Source organism: Varanus komodoensis, unplaced genomic scaffold (genome assembly GCF_004798865.1).
Source record: "Varanus komodoensis strain SLA01 unplaced genomic scaffold, ASM479886v1 scaffold24, whole genome shotgun sequence".
Taxonomy (NCBI): Eukaryota; Metazoa; Chordata; class Lepidosauria; order Squamata; family Varanidae; genus Varanus; species Varanus komodoensis.
In genome coordinates this window covers 12,225,531-12,245,888 of record NW_025335641.1, presented here as the reverse complement: position 1 = coordinate 12,245,888, position 20,358 = coordinate 12,225,531, and the positions used below count along the sequence as shown (strand labels likewise).

The window sequence follows — 20,358 nt, the reverse complement described above, 5'->3', positions numbered from 1 at the left end:
TGCGTTCCCAAGCAACAGCAAGCAAGCTACATGTCAAAAGTTAGCAAAATCCTCTTGCAAAGCAGCTAACCAGTGAGCGCTGCTGACAGCTGCCCCCAAAGCGCCATTTGAAAGCAGCTGTCAGAGGCTTCCCCTGGTTCCTGCCACTAGCCATTTCAGGCTGATAGTATCGGCAGGGAAGGATCTCTGTTTCCATGCTGTCCCTGCCTCATTCTGAGCTGGTGGCACTGGCAGAGAAGTGGAGGCACAGCTGGCTGAAGCAACCTCCACTTCTCCACTGTGCTAAGGGCTGAAAGGAGTTTGGCAAACTGGCAGGCAGTGAGCATTGCTACCACTAACTTGTGAGTGAGGGGTAGCAAAGCCCATGCTCCTGTTCCCTACAGTCAGTGGGGCTTTTGCAGCAGGAAGGGGGCAACCTCAGTGTTCCTGCAGTGTCGCTTGGGATCCCTGCAGAAGGACCGAGAGGAAGTGGGCAAGGACTCCAGATATGTTTGATCATCTTTCAAGTGTGTTGCAAGGCTTTGAACCTTTAGCCTTCAGTGTGTGGCTTATATGCAGTGTGGATTAAAGAGTCCTCCAAACCCACCTTCTGTCTCTCCCTTCTTTCCCTGCACACGTGCTTTCCCCTGGCCAGCTTCCTCCTCTGCAGCAAAGCTTTGCCTGTAAAGCACAGCAAGCAGGATTGCATAGCTGGTTGCCACTTATTGCCCCATTCTAGAAAATGGACTCTGTTTCTCCCACTATTAGTCTTGATTCCAACCAGGTGCAAAAGAGGATGGATCTCCTGTAATTTTGGGTGCAGTTGGCTAGAAGAAGGAACTTCAACAGGTTTAGCATGACAAGGTATTAGTAAACATGCATGGCTACTGCGTCTTCCCTTGGACTCGCTCAAACCTGCCCTGGCAGCAGGTTTTCATTAAAAGGGTAGCCTAGCTGTTTACAGTCCTGTTGCTGTGCTGCTCCCTCTGAGTCTTCTTTTTTGCACTCTCTTTAGGTTTGAATCCTGTGGAGTTGGAGATGAAGTTTTCCTTTAAGAGTGGGAGGGAAAACATATTGGAGGACTGGCACTGGTTGTTCAATGTGAAGAGGGGAATTCTTAAGTTTTCCAACTTAGATGAGAAAAACATCCCACTCAGATGGCTGTCCAGTTTCTTTTTGAATGTTTCTAGTGTGGGAAAGCTCACCACGTCTCTAGGCAGCTGGTTTCACTGTCCTATTGCTCTGACAGTGAGGAAACTTTTCTTGATGTCTAGCCCAAATCTGGGTTGTTGCAGCTTGAACTGATTATTCTATGTCCTACACTCTGGTGCAAGAAGAGATCTTGACCTTCCTCTTTGTGACAGCCTTTGAGGTACTTCTAGAGGGATATCATGTTACCCCCCCAGTCTTCTCTTCTCAAGGCTGAACAGGCCCTGTTCTCTCTGTCTCTCCTCACAGGGAAGTTTCCAAACCCTGGATCATTTTTGTTGCCCTCCTTTCTGCATCTAAAACATTAATGCTCATTTTCGATCTTCATATGAATGGACCAAAAGGAGAGTCATGTTCCTACCTGTCTTCAGAGGCCCTTCTGAAGGAGCCCCCTGCTCAGGAAATGAGGAGGGAGGCTACAAAGAGAAGGACCTTTTTGGGAGTGGCACCCTGACTTTGGAACCAGCTCCCTAGAAAGGTTCACCTGGAGCCCTCTTTGTATTTGTTTTCACACCAGGCAAAGACCTTTTTATTTTCCCAATATTTTAATTGTTACAGTGATTAATGGATTTAATGTTTTATATCTGGTTGTTATTTGTTGTTGTGCCTTTTTGTGTTGGGTTTGTACAATCTATGGCTCTGTGAAGTTTTTACAATGGCGTGCTTTTGCTTGTGGTTTGTTAGATTTTGTTGTTTTTTAAATCACATTTTTTGTATATTTTTAAACTTTGTAACCCACCCAGGGAGTGTTATGGCTAATAGGACAGGATAAAAACCCAATAAACAAACAAATAAAGGAGAGCGTGGCTAGATTCTCAACCATTCTCTGTAGCAGCACCATTAGCAACAATTCAGTTTCAGACATGAGCAAGTTGAGGTTTATCTCCATGCTTGATATTTGCAAATTAAATGGGGATCAAGTGCAGGTAGAAGCAGATTTTCCTGGGTAGGTCATTCCAGGTAGAATATTACAAGAAAAGACAATAGGGAGAATTTAGAACAGTGACAATTATTTGGTTTTCTTCAATATATGCCAAGATGGGGAAAAAACCTCATTTAGTTTCTATTTCCTTGCAGTCAGCACACAAATCTGCATCAGAAGTAAAGCTATCAGTGAAGTTTCTGTCACAACCCACTATTTTCTCTAGATATGTCTTCCATGTGGTTTCCCAACCATTTTATTTCCAAGTTATTTCTTGGAAAAAGGACAAAAACGCCTTACATAAATTCTTACCCTTTGAGTCAGTTTTCTAGCTGTGGCAACTGCTAGCTAGTAACTGGAAAAGAAAAATGGTTTCTGTACATTAATAATTGGGTAGAGAGGAAATTCAACTGGTGTAGCTTGCAATGCAAAGAAATAAAATCATAGTAAAGTAAAACTGAGGGAGAATTTTGCTTTAGTTAGCAGTTTTTCTCTGGCAGGCCTCTTGATTCTAGTGACATAACTGGTGAAGTTTGGTCCATTACTTTATTTTGTGGTTGTTTCCTGATGTGCCTTTTAGTGTACAATCCCATCACCTTGCCTCAAGTCACAAAATTTTACTGGGGTGTTCAGATAGTTTTCCATTTGTAACCTTGTCTTATTTTCCAGCAGCTTCTCCTGTCATTTTTTACCACCAAAAATCCATTAAGATGGAAAACACGGAATAACTGTGCAATGCCTTTGATCAGCAGTACTAAGTCTGCTCTGCATTAAATGCATAGTCTCTGCCCAATTTCTGCATCTGCTAAAACCCTGAGAGGTGAGTCCTTATATTACTCAAGCATTGCACTTGCTTTTTTTATGGACAGTAGTTTGAAACAAACTGGTTCGCCACCCTTTCTAATATCTGTGCTTGCATTATTCTGCAATGATATATAGTGCTATAATATGTTCCTTTATTTCTCCTGGAATTGCAATTTACTTTGCAAAAATCAAGAAATGGTGTTTTTTCACCTTTCCATCTCATCATCTCATGATGCTGTTAAAATTACATTTCTTTAAACACCCAAAATATCTTCTTAATAATGACAGGAGCCTTGGAAAATTGACCAGCATTCGTAGCCTTTCTTTGCAGAGGGACTCTGCGCGAGCGTGCACCGAGGCTGAGCAGGTTGCAGCGAGATTTGAACCTGCACTTGATGGTTAACTGTTCATTCATACAGGAACCCGCTATAGACAGAGTCCTTCCCTTCGTCCATCCAACCCAGTATTGTCGACACTCAATGGCAGCAACTCTTGCACGCTTTCAGGCAGGAGTTTTGACTTTCACTGCATCCTCTGAGTTCCTCAATCAATTCCTTCATCAATTCCTCCTTTGGAACGGACCCGCAAGTTCTTTGTCGCGTAAAAGCAGCGCTGACTGCCATTCTCTCCTGCATTTAAAGCGTCTTTTCTCACACACTTACTGTTCAAAAAGATCCTCGTGCTTTTTGAAAAGACGCTACCAAAACAGCGGAAGGCGGAGGGGGCGCCGAGTCCGGCCGGTGACGGGTTCTTCTGGCCTGGATAACAGCGGATGAGGAGTGGCTTTCACTTTCGCCCTCGTTTTATGGGATTTCCCGGCATGGAAATTCCAGCCACCTTCCTACGCTCCCCTCTCAAGCCCATCTCCCCCCCCCCCCACCTAACACCCACCGTTATAAAGAGGTCGAGATGGGGCCCCGGTGCACTACACTCCTTGCAGAGCCAGCGAGTACCTGGAAGCAGAGACCAGCTCCAAGTTGCTTGCGGGCAAGCCTCGTCCCAGGGAAATGGCACGACTCGCCCCAGCAGTGAGCGCGCTTTTGCTGCTCGTGTCCGTCGGCACTTGTGAGTTGGGGCGTTTGGCGGGGTTTTATAATATGTGGTGTAGAAGCAAGCCTGTGTTTGGACGAGATTTTGGCCTTTTTCTAGTTGAGTCTAGTTGAATCCGCGTCCCCCGCCCTGCTCGCTGCAGTTCAGAAAATAAGTTCGTTAGGCTGTTCCTGCGCTCTGTTCCCAGGAGCAAGCCCGGCTGAGTCGATGGAACTTAGCTCTGAATCGACGTGCCTTTGACGATGCGGTTTAGCACTGGGCTTGTTACGTTTGCGTTCCTTGTTTATGTCGCCCTGAGAGCTTCTGCTATAGGGCGGCCCATGAACTGAATAAATGACATATATGTAAAAGTTACGAAATGCCCTTATAGGATACGCTGCTGCTTGTTTGCCATATCGATGAATGGATTTACAAATGTCGAATCAAATGTGGTAGGAGACTCAGCCTTCCTTAGCCTGGGTGCTCCCAAATGTTTTGATCTCCACTCCTGTCAGCCCGAGTCACTTCTGTGGGTCTGAATCCTTGGACAATGGATATGGGATTGTAGTCGTAATGAACTCGTCCTGGATCAGACCAACTTTGTGACGCACATACCAATGCAACTTTGCATACATACCTAGCACCCCTTCTTGTTCTCCAAATGCTATATCAGAATTGTAATTGTTTTTGTCAAAGGTTTTTTTAATGCCTCCAACGTTATTCAGATAAGTTGCATTCATGACATATATACTCTGAGCGCAATAGTAATATGGAAGCAGCTTTAACAATGTTGGAATATCTGCTAGATATTAGTATAATTGTATGATATTGGAATGATTGTGCTACTATATTACACTGTACTATATTGTAATTGGTCTAATATTAGATAGAGCTGGTGTAGTTTAGCGTAGTGGCGAGTGTTGGATTGAGAACCTGAAGTTCTGGGTTCTAATCTGCACTTCACCACAGAGTGACTTTGGACAGCCACTGACACTCACCTAAGCTGCTCCACAGTGTTGTTGTGAGGATATTATTGAGAGGAGGAGAATTAACATAAGCCACCTTAAGTGAAGGGGAAAAGGCAGGATATAAATATGATGAACAAGAATTGTCATGGCTTGGATCAAGATATGTGTCCATGCAACTGAGTTGGCAAAAGCAGACTCCTCCCCAAAGCACATACTCCAGTGCCGGAAAATATTACAGCGGTTAGAGGGGCTGCTTAAAACGGGGAGCTATGGTGTGTGTGTGTGCATGCGTGTGGCTGGAGTGAGGAGAGAAAAAATCCTCCTGAAAGAGGTCGCACCAGCTTCTGTGAGTGAAGCCCTGCCATCCACATCTTTGAAAAGCAGATCTCAAATCTAGCCCTCGGTGAAGGCAACCATGTCTATTCATCCCACTTTTATTTAGGTGGTTCTCCCTTTCATGCAGACCGGTGCAGGTCCTAAGTGGGTTTTGTGTTTGTTGTACATTCACACCAGTAACAAGTAACCTGCTTTTTGCTGACATGGGGTTGAACCCAGACTTAGACATACTTAGTGTGGAGATCAGTAGAACTTAATTATGCCTAACTTAAATCCCACTGATCTAAAAGCATGTCATAGAAACATAAGAATCTGAAGCGAATACCAAGCCAAACCCTGGGTTCATCTAACCCAGGATTGCTGATACTGACTATCAGCTGCTTTTCAGGGATTTCTTTCCTAGCTGTACCTGAATATACCTGGAAGCTTCTGGAAGCACAGTGTGGTTTACCACTCAGCTATGGTGCTCTCCCTCTAATAGCTCTGTCCTAAGTATGACCAAGTCTGGCTCTAAACTATGGTGTCTGGAGATGGATTGCAAGTACTGTGTAGGTAATATGGTGGATTTTGAATTGTGCATGCTTGTATAGTGAGAACTACCAGAGAGGAAAATACATGCCGATTGAACGGCATACCCAGACTCACCCTGAGCATGCTTCCTTCTTTCATTTTAGCGGAAGAGTTTGAGCTGGAGGACATTGTGCCAGATCATGAAGTTGCCGCACAGATTGGTACTAAGCTGGTACTACGTTGCCGCAGCAATGGCTGTAACTCCCCACATTTCTCCTGGAGAACCCAGCTGGACAGCCCATTGGGTGGGGTTGCATACCAAGCAGGAAACAGTTCAGTCTTGACAATAGAGTCTGTGGGTTTTCAACATGAGAATAACTATCTCTGCAATGCTGCTTGTGGGCCCGAGAAGAAAGAAAAGAGAGTCAAGATTGACATTTATTGTGAGTAACTACAATTGAATTATTATCTAGAGAGCTTCTGCTGTTAGGTGGTATAGAAGATAAATAAATAAATTTCCATAGGATATGTGATTTGCATGCATAGCTACCTTAAATAACCTCATTTCTATCTATTGGTTAAACCCAATAACTGGTCGGCTTGAAGTCCCATTCTGGGATTCCACAGTCCACACCCCCACTGCTAATTGTTTCATGGCTTTCTGGTTTTTGCAGTTCCCCTGCCCCCATTCTAAAGTTTGAGATACGTCTCTTAAATCTAAATTACTGGCAGTAAGAAGCTTGTGGACATGCAGAGTTCACAAGTCAGACAAGAATGCTTGTATGAAAATTCACATGTTGTTCTTTCATTCATCCTCACCCATGACATAGCAGAGGTAGCCTGCATCTCGTATCCAAAATGGCAGCCTAAACCATTCTGAATACAGATAATATCTTAATCCCAGTCTGAATTCAGGTGTTATTGCATCTTTGTCTAATAACTTTTCGTTGTGTATTATTATAGCATTCCACAGAGATCCTATTATTAAGATCAGTGGCCCACTGGTTCTTGGGAAACCAGCTAAAGTCACTTGCATTGTTCCTGACGTGTATCCTTCTGACCGGCTGGAGGTAGTCCTGAAGACAGAGAATATTCTCAACAGAAAAGAATTCTTTGAAGAGTCATCTGTCCGAGAAGTACAGACAAAAAATGTGGATACTGTCTTTACTCCTATGGAGGGAGATATTGGAAAACAGATCACATGCACCGCCGAACTGCCAATTGAAGAAATGACGTTTGACCCCAAACAGAGGCTTGCAACACATCTACTTGATATACACTGTAAGTAATTAAGAATTAAGGTAATTGGGCTTCAAGACACATGCACATTAAGGTTTGAAGCCCTTGAGTACATACTGACTGAACCTATACATACTGAATGGGGTTATGCTCAGGTTAGTGTGGGTATAGGATTGTAACCTAATTCTACCATCCTAAGGTCTGTCGGGAGTACTACACAAATATAACAGGCTAACTCCAGTCCTCCGTCAGCTTCACTGGCTTCCCATTGAAGTCAGGGCCCAATTCAAGGTGTTGGTGATGACCTATAAAGCCCTAAACAGCTTGGGTCCTGGCTACCTGAAGGAGCGCTTACATCCATATATGCCCGGCCGCCCCTTGAGATCTGCGGGAGAGGCCCTTCTCCGGGAACCCTCCGTGAAAGAAATTAGGAGGGTAGGTACTCGGAGGAGGGCTTTCTCTGCGGTGGCGCCCAATCTATGGAATGTGCTCCCCAGAGAAGTCCGCCTGGTGCCGTCATTATTTGTTTTTCGGCACCAGGCGAAGACCTTTTTATTCAAACGTCATTTTAACTGTTAATACTATTTATTTATTCTATTCTTCGGCCAGGGCGACTTATTTTATATTGTTAACTTGTTTTATATTTTTATTGTATAATATTTTAATTGATATATTTGTGAGCCGTCCCGAGGCTTTGGCAAATGGGGCGGCATAGAAATTTTCTAAATAAATAAATTGTTCAGCGTATCACATTTTTACCCTGCCTTTCCTCCCAGCTTTCTTTAGCATAGCTGCACCCCACTTGAAGCTGCATGTGGGGGCTATTCTTTCCAAAAGTAATTTCCAAAGGGTTATCAAGCAAGCACCTTCCTCATAGTGGTCCAGCCTGTCTCATGCCCTTTGCTCCCAGTGTAGCTCTGTTGGGATGCAGCGTGCCTCCACAGTGTGAGCTGAACTGAGATCACTCACAGAAGTTGTTCTAGCCCAGTGGATGAAGCTGCTGCAATCAGCTATGGAGGCTTTGCTGAGATTTGATATGACTTTAAGTTGTCCAGTTCTCCTCTACCTGCTTCCCCATCATAGTGTATGTTGAATTCAGGAGCACATGGGTTTGAGCTTGATTATGTTTGATGGTGGTTCATCCAAACGTAGGTTTGGTGGCTTGAAGAGCTTATAACACTTTTAACATTTACAACGCCCTCTTGAATGGCAATGTGTAAATGCCACCTGTGAGTGGATACTTATATAGATTATTGGTTTCCTTTTGTTGCACCTTATTTATTGTTTTAGGAACCTCCTTCTTCATGTGTGTGTGTATATACATGCACTTCACATGTATGCAGTGAAATTGCTAATTCTATGCAACATTTTTTCTTTTTCCCTTTTTCTTTTGTCTAAATTGTATAAGAAAAATGTTTTTAAAAACCGTTGACTTGGTGATTTTGTTTTATGCTGTTAATGCATTTTCCCTTGCTATTTTTGTTTTTACATCACTGAACATCACTTTAAGTATTTTATTAAAGAAATGCTTCATCTGTTTAATAAACATCTACATAATTTGGGGCATTGACACAATCTCCGTATGGTTTTCAACAGTTTTCCTCGTTCTGGCATTCGCTGTAACGTGTGCATTTTATATTTCATCAGTTTAACTTGCCCCCCTTCTGCTTTCTTCAAGATGGCCCCAGGAATACATACATCACTGCATCTCCAGGCCTCACTCTGCTGGAAGAGAACATGCTGACGCTCACCTGCGTGACTGATAGTCACCCACCCGCAAATATTGTGTGGAAGAAGGAGTTGGCGAACAAAACCGTGCGGTTTCTTGGAGAAGGTCACAATTACTCCATCCCAAAAGTTCAGCTCAGTGACACGGGCACCTACATCTGTGAAGTCACAAATAACAGCACAAATGAAGTGGAAACAAAACCAGTGTCTATCTCTGTACAAGGTATGAAGCTGTAGGGGTGGACTATCTTAGCTAGAGAGTTTCAGTTAAGTGCTAAAACTTTAAATGAGAGAGCTGCTGAAAAGATTCAGAGTTCAAGATTTCTGTTTTTACCTCCTCTGTCCCTGGATGTCTCTCTCTCCTTTCATTTACTAATCAGCAAGGATATTGTATTGATAACAACCTTATTGATCTGTGATTGCTTTCCTGTTCTAACGAGACCCAGCCTAATTTTATACTGGGCAAGATGAAAGGAACTAATTTGGAATTACAGAATACTATGCATGATTATCCGCAAAATGTGCATGCATCCCTGTAACCAATACAAACTTGTTAGAAACCAGAGGTTTGGAATCTCTTTCTAATAACACTAATATAGCAATAAAATGCTGCTTAATCCCACAAGTAACTTCAGGATTCACAGATCAAAAGATTCTAATTACAGTCTGGACCCACTGTGTAGATATGATGTTGTGATACTTGACTTGTGAATGATCCTAGACTTGTGAATGAAGTCTTGGTCAAAAGAGGTAACTGTGAAGTAATTAGGAAGGGGCTTGAAGGATGGAACTGTATGTGAACACCAGCTCTTCTATTTCTGCAAGAAATTGCCCATTTTTCCTGGATATAAACTTGTAAATGCTCACTTTAGTAACTGCAAAGTAGAGCAGTTAGGTGTATCATGTGTAAAATATCTAACAATGGACACTCAAGCCAGGTTGCAAATGGATGTTTCTCTTCATGCAGGTGCCCCCAGACATCTCAGCTTCTCCATTCATCCTGCCACAACAGTGCAAGAAGGAGAAAGTGTTACTTTGCGGTGCTCTGCAGAGAGCAACCCCGCAGCCAGGATCACCATAAGGAAGAAAACGCCTGGCCAGAACAAGCTACTTGACAGCCAGGGCGGATCTGTCCACATCCTAAGTGTGACTCCTGATGCTGCAGGAGACTATGAGTGTGACGTGAAGAATGAATTTGGGGAAAGCAAAACATTAAGAACTCTAAGGGTAGAATGTAAGTTTTCATAATAACAGTACCTAAACTGACATTTCTGAGCTTTAGGAGCACTTCACCCTACGTATCTCAGCAACACAACCTTGTATGGTAGGCTTAGATTAGCCAGGTCTACTCACTTCCTGACTTCAGGTGCCATTGAAGGAACTCATTTTAGAAGGCCTTTTATAAGTCATAATTTGACGATTGTGTTCCTTCTTCTGATTGATTTAAATGAAACTCAAACCTTTACTGGTATTGCTTGCCACTTTCTGAAAAATGTGGAAAAATGTATAAATATCGATTCTCATATTGCATATAAGGAACTGAGAGAAAGTTGGTTTGTCTTATGGCCACACAGGAAGTTTCCAGCTCACTATCCCACTGTCAATTACTTGGTGGGAGATTGTGCTGCCCAGATAATTTCTTTATAGTCCAATATGTTTATGAAACACTATCAGTGTACAATGTTCTTAGAGTAAATTTGGCAAAAATTTACCCCTCTCCCCAACCAAAAAAAAGTCTTCCCCATATCGGTGCCTTCTGGATGTGTTGGACTACAAATCTTTTCATCCGCCAACCCATGGCCATTGGTTTTATTAAGTGGGAATGGTGGAAATTGTAGTCCTGGAAGAGCTCCAAGATGTTGAGGGCTGAGATTGGCTGTCTTGTTTGGTATAGAGAAAAGGAGATACAAGAATAGCAAGGGATGGGCATGAGCAAGTGCCGTTGTGTGAACCTAGGGACCAAAGTCCAATTTGCCTTCATATTTCAGAACACAGTACTATAGATAGTATAACTGTAAAAGCTTACCCAGACCAAGCGGAGCTCCTCTGTCTTCATGCCTTCAATCAGAAGGATAGACTCCTCGATGAAACTTGAATTGGATGTGTAAGGAAAATGGTTGGCATTGCCAGTACGCATTTGGGAACGACAAATCCCAGTTTTTGGCCCAAGAGTTTGCCCATTTCTCTTCTCACCAGAAAAGGAGATAATTTCATTTTAATTTGTAGAAGTTCAGTCTTTTGGGCGGGAGAACTGTCAAGAGCTTGGCACCTTGCAGGAATCTGAATCATCTTCTTCTGAAGATATTTCCAGGTCTTCTACACCCCAAGTCTCCAGCTGGGCATGTATAACCTAAAGGCAGAACATCAGTAACAAAGAGTATAATTTTGTGTTTTGTTTTAGATGGGCCAAGGAACACAACGATCAGTGTCACTCCTTCTAACACAGTGAAGGAAGGTGAAACTGTAACTATGGTTTGCTCCACTTATGGAAATCCCACTCCAAAGGTTTCCTGGAAAAAACAGCTAGTAAATGGAGATTCACAGCTTATTCAGAAAACTGCTACCTTAACCATAAAGAATGCTCGTGCTGAAGATAATGGACGTTATTGGTGTGAAGCAGTTAATCTGTTTGGAAAACACAGGAATGCAGCGGAAATTACCATTCAAGGTAAATTAAAGAATATAATGAAACATGTTCTGCTTGAATTTTCAGGGTCAGATGATCCTCCTCATTTTGGATTAGGGAGGTAATTAAAAAAATACTTCCAGAAAAATTCTCCTCTGAGTTTAATGTTGGAATATTTTCTAGCTAATCTCTAGTATCTGCCAAATATTTTCACACAGTTTCTATGCGTTCAGCACCCTATTATTTTCTTATATCAATATTTGGCAGTATTTGCACAGTATCTTAGACTTTTCTGGTTATTATCAGTCATTAACACAGCTGCATTTGTCCCCTTCCTTTGTCTGCAGTCTCTTCACCAGCTACTCCAGCATTAATTGATCATCCTGAAGGTTATACTGAAGTAGGTTTCACTATTAAGCATACAACTGACAGCTCTCAAGATCAAGATGCTGATATAAAAGAAAATACTAAAAACTATACAATCTCACTTGACAGTATTTCAAGCGGTACAGAAGAGACAAAAATAATGATAGGTAGGTAATCTCTCTACCCTATCCCGCATGCTAATATTCATACCAAAAGATGTGGTGGGTGTCTGCCTCATTTGTATCAGGCCATTCCTCCACTTGTAGCAAATGCGCACTGTAGATCATGTGGAGAGTAATTGTCTTTAGGTCCTGGGGAGAACTTCTTGGCAACTTGAAGCTGGCTCACCGTAATTGATCCACATTACCACACCGCTGCCACAGCTTCAACCATTATGAATGGCAAAAGAGCATCCATTTTAAATGAGGCTTCCTCTTTACCAGTCGTTCATTTCAGTAAAGAGCAAAATTGGGATTGATTTTACACACAGTTACTTCTGACGGCCATCTTGACCCTGAAGACTTTTTGATGGGCAGAGCACAGTCGGAATAATGAGCCTTATCCTGGCTCCTGCTTACTGCAGTAGCAAAATAGACACTAAAATACATCCTCAGTTTGGCTGCCCCACTCACCACACATTGTCTGGTGTGCTCTGATGAATTCTGTGTGATTGCCTGCAACTACTACTTCAGTCTGAAGCAGGAAAACACAGGTGAATTTGGCATTGTTTTGAATCACTGTCAATACATTGCCCTGCATTTTTAGTAATGCATCCTCATTCTGCACCCTTGTCCAAGTCATGTACGGGGCAGGTGCATTCTTTTCTCCTATGTTAATATAACTGGAATAAAAGCCATTGCAAGGCCACGAGTCAGATTTATTGTTTTTAAAGTACAAAGCAGTAAAACCCTGGGAAAATAAGAGGCAGGGAGAATGGATGCGCCAGGTTTATAACAGAGTTTACTTTGCTTCAGTGAGGATGTGAGAACTGGGACTTGCTCCGGGGAGGAGGGACTCAAAACTTGGAGCCAGTGCAGGATTTCCTCCACTTGAGGCCATTTCCCTAAATATTATTTTGCACTTCAGGAAACTTCAGGATTGTCCTTTATCTGCTAATAACTTATGCATGGATGGTGCCAGTTTGGCTACATAAGGACTGAAGTTGATAAGACAACTTGACTCCTGAATATGATGCACCAAATGTTTGAATGAGGAGTGGGTAATAAGAACTCAAGAAGGGAAGAAAATGTTTTGCATTTGTGGTTCATCAGATAACATGGCAGGTGCAACAAGTTTCCAATGCCTCCTTTCTTCATTTTTCCAGCCAAAATAAAAGAATCCAATTACGTGATTCCTGTGATCATTATGGTTTGTTGTTTAGCAACAGCAGCAGTTCCTGTGATAGCAGTTTTGTTTTACATCTCTAAGAAGACAAAGGCCAATGGATTCTACAGTCTTGTAAGCTCACTGAAGCCTCAAGTGTAAGAAAAAGAGCCGTAGCTACACATTTTCTGCAATTTTACCAGTGGGTAACATGTATTTCTTTGAAATCTCAATGGCCTTTCTCCTGACAACTCAGGGTGCAAAGCATTGATTTGTTCTGCTTTGGAAAGACCATAAACCAAAATCACACCATTTCAGGTGATGCTGAGGAGCCAGTGTGCTGAAGCAGTGGCTAGTATGTTGGCGTGGGAAGGCTCGGCTTTGTCCCCGCTCCCGAGAGTGATCACTGGGTGATCTCGGGCCAGTTGCTAAGGGTGCTTCTTGGGCAGGCTTTAATTCCGCAATCACCTTGGCTTAAGAGCAGGTGTTTATGAGGGGCCTAAATAACACTGTATTCCATCAGTAGCCCTCTTGTGATTTTACTATGACAGAAAAACCAAAAACAATTAAAGAGGGTAAATAGTTGCACAGTGCATTTTGATTTGTAGTGCTAGGTGATGTCTGCCCAGAAGCACCCTATTTTTTTTAGGCTAGCCTACCTCACAGGGTTGTTGTGAGGATAAAATGAAGTAGGGCAATATGTGCTACCTAAGGTTCTTGGTGAACTTTAAAGACATCTGGCAAACCACTTGAACTGGAGTAGGGGTGGAGAAGCAGTAACTGCTCACAGAAGAATTGTTCACTTTTGAGTAGAACTGCTTTCAAAGAAGGAAATCCTGGAAACATTGGTTTTTCCCTGTACATAAGGTATAACTTCCTGAATAGATGTCAGACAGAGTTGAACCTTTTAGTTTACAGACCTTCAATAGCCTACTACTTCATGGGGGAGGAGGCTGTCTGGCTGCAAGCCTTGTGGACTTGTGTTCCCTCCTGCACCAAAGAAGCCATGGCTGCATTTAGCAGTTGCTGTGGAGCTTGGGCAGGCAGAGGTCTTGCGCCCATCCTGCTCGAGGGATCCTTGGGGCAGCTGGTTTGCCACCATGTGTACAGCCTGATCCAGTGTAGCTTTTCTTATGTTTTGACTTCTGCATATAGTCAATTTATTCTACAAGTAACAGAACAATATTTGTGCCATTGTTCCGAGAACAACATGGTGTGTTTGTATTATTGTGGAGCATTTTTTTTCACTAGGAAGTCATTCAATTCAAGCTGACCATTTTAAATCCCCACTGATTTCAATAAGAAATATTTTAAATGAGCCCTTCTTTTTTGAGATCATGAGTGCTTTCAAGGTGCTTCATTGTGACAGAAAGCAGTGTCTTCAATAAAATATGTTAATGGCACCTTCGTTATATAGATACCCCTCCTCCACAGTCATTGGTAGTAATATAATCCAGCTACATCACTGTGATCTAAAGTTCTGTGAAAAGGACTAGGGAATTCTGATGGAGATCTCTCAGTACCCTTTGAAATTATAGATCCAAGATTCCTTTACAGCACTTAAGCTGGTATAAAACTGACCTAAGTTTGTAAGGTAAGCATGTTCTTTGATTCATGCCTGATGCTGAGCCAAATTAAGGCTGCAATGCTATGCACACTTAAAAGGGGGGCATATTTCGCTGCACTCAGACCCTACTCTGAGTAAGTATAGTTATAAGCATGTTGCACAGGGTCTTCCACCCATGACTGGAACAGTTAAGGGTTTAGATTTTACAAGATTTATTTTAAACTATTAAACCACTAAATTGACATTCAAAATTGACTTTGAGAGATGTATTTCACAAAAAACTTGTTGTATACTTGTATACCTGAAACTGCCATGTAGCTTCTGCTAGAGGAATATGTTTATCCTCATTTTAAGATGTGGGTGGGGGTGTGAATCAAAACACAAGTTCATGTTGTTGGTACTTTTACTTCTTGCACAGTATTATTTAAATATGTTTGTAATAACAGCTTTCTTCTGTGAAATAGAATGTTTGTGTTTACATAGGGGAACATGCAATGTAGATTCTCCTTTGGCTGGATGGTGAAGTTGCCCAAATGCTTTAACCAGATGATGTATGATCAACTTAGTAAATAAATCTTACTTTATAAGACTGGCTCCATTCTGTGGAACTTGCGCGACTTCACAAGACTTTAAAAGTGCCATCGTATGACTTGATGTGCCTTAGCTGGAACCACTCTCACTTTTGCAGTCATGGGCCCACATATGTTTGTCAGAAAAGCAGCTAGTGGGCACTGGCATAACTGTGTAGTGAGTCCGTGTCTACTTACTTAGTCCCTAGATGTGACACTTACACCGACAGCATTGGCAATATAAGTCAAAGATAAGAACCAGCATGTGTAGGCCCCCAGGTGTAGTCATTTCACGGCCTGAGATGAAGGACAAGATGCAGCCTTCTTCCCCAGCCCCAGTATTTCAGGTCTCAAGCCAGGTTGAATCTTGCTTCAGGATTGGTAATAGATTAGCACTCGATTGCACTTAATTGAGGTGGGGCTCACACAACTCTGTTAAGCACCACACCTGCAGTTCCTTACCCCTAATATTTGCTTCCAGAGGGGCCTGCCCCATAAGCATAAAGGTAAGGGCCCACTCTTCCTGGAGGGTGAATTGTTGTGGACTCCACTAGGGTAGATTATTATTTTTTTGTTTGTTTTGGTTTGGTATTTTGTTGCACTTTCAATTCACATTAGGATGCTCAAAGGGCCAACCTGAACCCAATGGGCTAGGGTCAGCCACAAGCAGCTGATTTAGGGTAGGATTCACACATTCAACAATTAGATAATTGGTCATGCAGTTCTTGTGCTGAGCACAGCTAGTCCAAACATCCCCATCAGATAAAGCAGCAAACATGCAAAAAAGACTTTGCTGCAACATCTCTCTCTCCAGCAAATGCCTATACTATTGTGTAATTCCTGTTGTGCTTTTAAGCATTGTGATTACTCTCAGTGATGAAGCTGCTGTCTGGAAGAGCCCAAATAGTCTTGGTGACATCATGACAAGTTGCTTGAACCCCAGATAAGTCAGAAGGACGAGTCCAACAGTATCCCACAGGACCACCAAGTACCCTCTCCCTGACAGCAGTAATCGTGAGCCAGTTTTGGTTTGCTGCAGCTGTTGCTATAATTTTGTTTTTCCAACAGTACAAAACCAGGCAAGAGTTGGTTTTCAGAACTGCTTTAAGGAGCAGGCATGAGCTGCTATTTAATAGTGCCCAGGGGAGCCTTCACGGGCTGCCCTTTATTTATCCTGTACCTGCAAATGGGTGCATTTTTTTCTTCTCCTCTGTCCCCGTTGTGTGAACTGTGCTTGTTAGCTGAGGGATGGTGGGAAAACGTCTTTCTCCAGCTTGGACAATTGCAAAAGGCTGGTTGTTGGAAGGGACCATTGGCCAGCCCCAGCATATCCGTTCCTCCCCTGGCTTTCAGGGGTGCCAAGGGATATTTTACTGAGAATGGGATCTTTTCCACAAATAGCAGCCAGCAAGATCTTTATCCCCTATTCAGTCCCCATGAAGGAGTACATTTAACCTTTGTCCCGAGAAGGGTCAAAAGCGCCCTTCACCGTTTTTTAAAAAGAGAAAACCCATTTGACAGGTGCCAAAGTTCAATTCTCAAGCTTTGTGGTCCCTTTAAGAAGGGAATTTGAGTGCAACGGGAGAGGGTTTGGACTGGGACATACTCAGTGGTACGTCCCAGTCCAAATCCACCAACTCCCCCATTTTTTATCAGCAGTGCTGTGGTCTATCATAGGAATATTGCTTCCAAAATGCTTGGCTTCTTTCTGTGATATTTGCTGATGCATTCAGACCCATCCAGAGGGCAGAAGAGCAGCTACTTTTCCCTGGCAATAGCAGAGCTTCTGTCAGTAGCTATTTGCTAGCAGGCATGCTTTTATTTAGGCAGAATCCCCAGGGTGAAGCAGAAGTCCAGGACATTGTAGAAAGAAAGAGGCGTTGAAATTATTGCCAGTGCAAAACCAAAGGCTCCCACCAATGGAATAGCAGAGCAGTCTGGGTAAATATAATGCTGTCAACCTTCTCCCCACAAAAAACAACAGTTTAAGAAAGAGACACCCCCATATCCCTTATAAATGTAACGAAATGAATGCCATATTAACAAATTGAATGCATTTTTCACAAATAATAACTGTGGCTTGGTTATTAAATAAAATCAAAAGGAGTAACGAAATGAAAAGCAAAAAATACTTCATGTTCCTTAAAGGCAACAAGGCTCCGCTGCTCTCCCAGCCACAGGAAACCAAGCTCTTTAGTGTTACTCCTGGATGATTTACTTGGCTGCAAAGTAGAATATCTGTACAAAAAAATACTAGAGATTGCCAGGAAAATAGCAAAGGGGGAATTCAGCTCACTTTGAAAGTCAATATGACCCACTATTGTTTTGGGCCTGTGAAGCATTTTGTTTCAGAAATACAAAAAACCAGCACAGTCTCCAAGTCTGCTGTAGTCCTTTCAGCCAAATTCATTATCAGCTTCTTGATCCGGTATAATCTTGGAAGCTAAGCAGGATCAGGCCGGGTTAATATTTGGATGGGAGACTTCAGTCCTGCATTGAGCAGAGGGTTGGACCTGATGGTCTTCAAGGCCCCTTCCAAATACTTGATTCCATAATTTCAGATGCTATTGGTACTAAAAACAAGGACAGCAGAGCAGTATGCAACTGAAGAACATCCCTCTCTTTCCTGCAATGTTTCAGAGGCCAAAAGGATAGGAAAATCAGGATACCTGCCTCTTCCCACTAGTCTGCCATTTTGTTCTAATACATTGTAATGTACATGAAAATTCAGTCTTATTAACAATAGTCCAACAAGCTGCTTTTCGAGTGATTAGGGGACCAAGCATACCCTACAGTAAGTCTCCACATTTGCCTCTCCACCGCCACACCTCCTAAATGAAGTATCTATAAGGAAATCGAAAAGTGCTACTATAATATTTCTACAAATCTACTGTAATGTTTCCACAAATCTATTGTAATGTTGTGTGCGGTTCTGGTCAGCACACTTTTAAAAGGATGTTATAGAGCCAGAAAGGGTGCGGCGAAGAACAAGCAATGTTATCAAGGGGCTAAAGCAACCCCCCCCCCCCCGTGTGGAAAGTTTGGATGGGGTGCACGCCACCCTTCGCACCCAACGGCCAGGAGGACATTGGCACTGCCGAGGCAATGCACTGACTGTGCCCATTCCTGACGACATCCGTACATGGATTAGTTGCGTCATCTTTGGATTTCTTTAATATGTTCTGTGTTGGGCTACCTCTGAAAACAGTTCAGAAACTTCAGCTGGTCCAGAATGTTGAGACTAGACTCTTGACCAGGGTTGGTGAGAATGAGCATGTAACTCCCTGGCTACTGCAGCTTCAAAGTACACTCCCAGCATATTTCTGAGCAGAACTCAAAGGTATTTGAGTTATAGGTATTGACCTATAAAGTTATACGTATTGACCTATAAAGTCCTATATGACTTGGGAACAGGCACCTCAAAGACTATTTGCTCCCATACATGCCATTTGCCCAAGTCAGTTCTCAAAATAAACCCATAAATTCAGGCCCAGATAGAAGGGCTCTTGCTTGGTCATTCTGCGTACGTGGCGATGTGGTGCCCAGTAAAGAACAGCAGCGAAACTTGAAGCCCATGTTTCCTAGAAAAACATGCAGCTACATTCCAGGATTTCTAAACAATGAATTCTTTATTGAATGTGTGCATGGGATGCGTCAAAAACTGCAGAAAATTGACAGTGTAATCTTGGCAGAAGACAAGCACTGCATCATGCATCTGTTGGCCAGAGCAGGTTCACAGGTCTATTTTGCAATCATGAGACCTGTTTCACCAAGGCTTTTAGTTCATTAAAAAAGCTGATATCTCTCTTTATTCTCTTCTCTTTTCTTGTTGTCATTCAAAATTGGTTTTATTGACTGAGGCAATATGTTGGTGTTTATAGGAAGTCATGGAAATGTTGCTGGTTGTAGATCATAAGGAATCTAAATAGCTTCAGTGTAGCTTGTTTGTAGACATGCAGAAAAAAACCTTGTGACTGTTCTACCAAAAATAATTTATGTATTCCAACCCATATTTACTACTGAATTTCCATTGGCTTCCATTGGCAGCCTAGGCTGAGAATTGTGTTCATGGTGAACAATCAGAGAATCATCTAAAATATTTGAAGGGCTGTCAAATATTTAAGATGATTGAACAAAGTTGTTTTCTGTTGCTTCAGATCATAGGACTTGAACCAAATGATCCACATTACAAGAAAGGGTTGAAAGAATATCTTGGCAAGACAAGCCATTTGCTGTGGATCTCGAAAGTGACAGATGGAGGTTTTAAAGCTGAGGCTAGCCATAACAACATAACACAACATAATACGGCATCAGTTGGGATGTTGGCCCTGGTGATTTTGGAAGCCCTTTCTGATTCTGTGATCCTAGCTACCTAGCCAACTTCAAAATCTCCAGAGGGTGAGTAGGATGAGTTGCATCACTCACACCTATAAATTTATCATTATACCTTTATACTCTGCCTTTCTTCTTCTTGCAGGAAACTCAAGATGAGGTACAAGGCTTTTCTGCTCTCCATGTCATCCTCAGAACATCAGCCTTGTGAAATCACGTAAACTAGAGTCCATGCATAGTCCAAAGTCACCTAGTGAGCTTTGTGGCAGAATGGGGACTAGCGCCTGGACCTCCTGAGTCCCAGAACAGCACTGCAACCACTACAAAACACTGGCTCTCAGTTAATCGTATGAATTCGATGGGTTTCCAGAACAGGTCTTCCAGAGCTGATCGTTGAGGGCCTGATTGACCTGTCTGGAATTAAAGGCTGGATGTTAGCTCTTGCGGATGTGATCTTCCAAGCTTCCCCAGGCAGAAGGCCTAAGTTATTCATGGAAAGCCATTATTGGTTCTTTCCAGATAGATTATTACTTTGGTGAGCATTTTTGCAACTTTTTGATTTCCCTTTGCCTTTCTGCAAACTTTCCTTGCAATTGTCTGAGCAGTCACGGAGTGAATACACTAGTCTGCAAAGTGAAGGAAACCAGAAGATGGAAATTTGAGCAATATTTCAACACTGGGCCAATTGGCTGGATTTTCTAGATAATATGCTGAATGGATAGAATGCAGGGTGGGGGAATCTGTTCTGTATCTCTGCACACTGTCAGCAGGGAGAAAAGCGAAAGGGGCAAAAATTGGCAGCTCTCCTATCAGAGTGAAGGTCTTCCCTGAAAGTTTGAAATAGGTGAAGT

General features: G+C 42.6%; 1 protein-coding gene across 1 annotated transcript; it reads left to right on the top strand.

Annotated features, from left to right (window-relative positions):
- Nucleotides 1-1,549: 1,549 nt before the first annotated feature.
- On the top strand, nucleotides 1,550-15,193 carry VCAM1 (vascular cell adhesion molecule 1). The gene is made up of 9 exons (XM_044432224.1): nucleotides 1,550-1,560; nucleotides 3,839-3,979; nucleotides 5,922-6,200; nucleotides 6,721-7,038; nucleotides 8,675-8,947; nucleotides 9,692-9,958; nucleotides 11,126-11,392; nucleotides 11,698-11,883; nucleotides 13,041-15,193. The coding sequence occupies exons 2-9, from the start codon at nucleotides 3,922-3,924 to the stop codon at nucleotides 13,199-13,201; spliced, it is 1,809 nt and encodes a 602-aa protein (XP_044288159.1). The 5' UTR covers nucleotides 1,550-1,560; nucleotides 3,839-3,921; the 3' UTR covers nucleotides 13,202-15,193.
- Nucleotides 15,194-20,358: the final 5,165 nt, after the last annotated feature.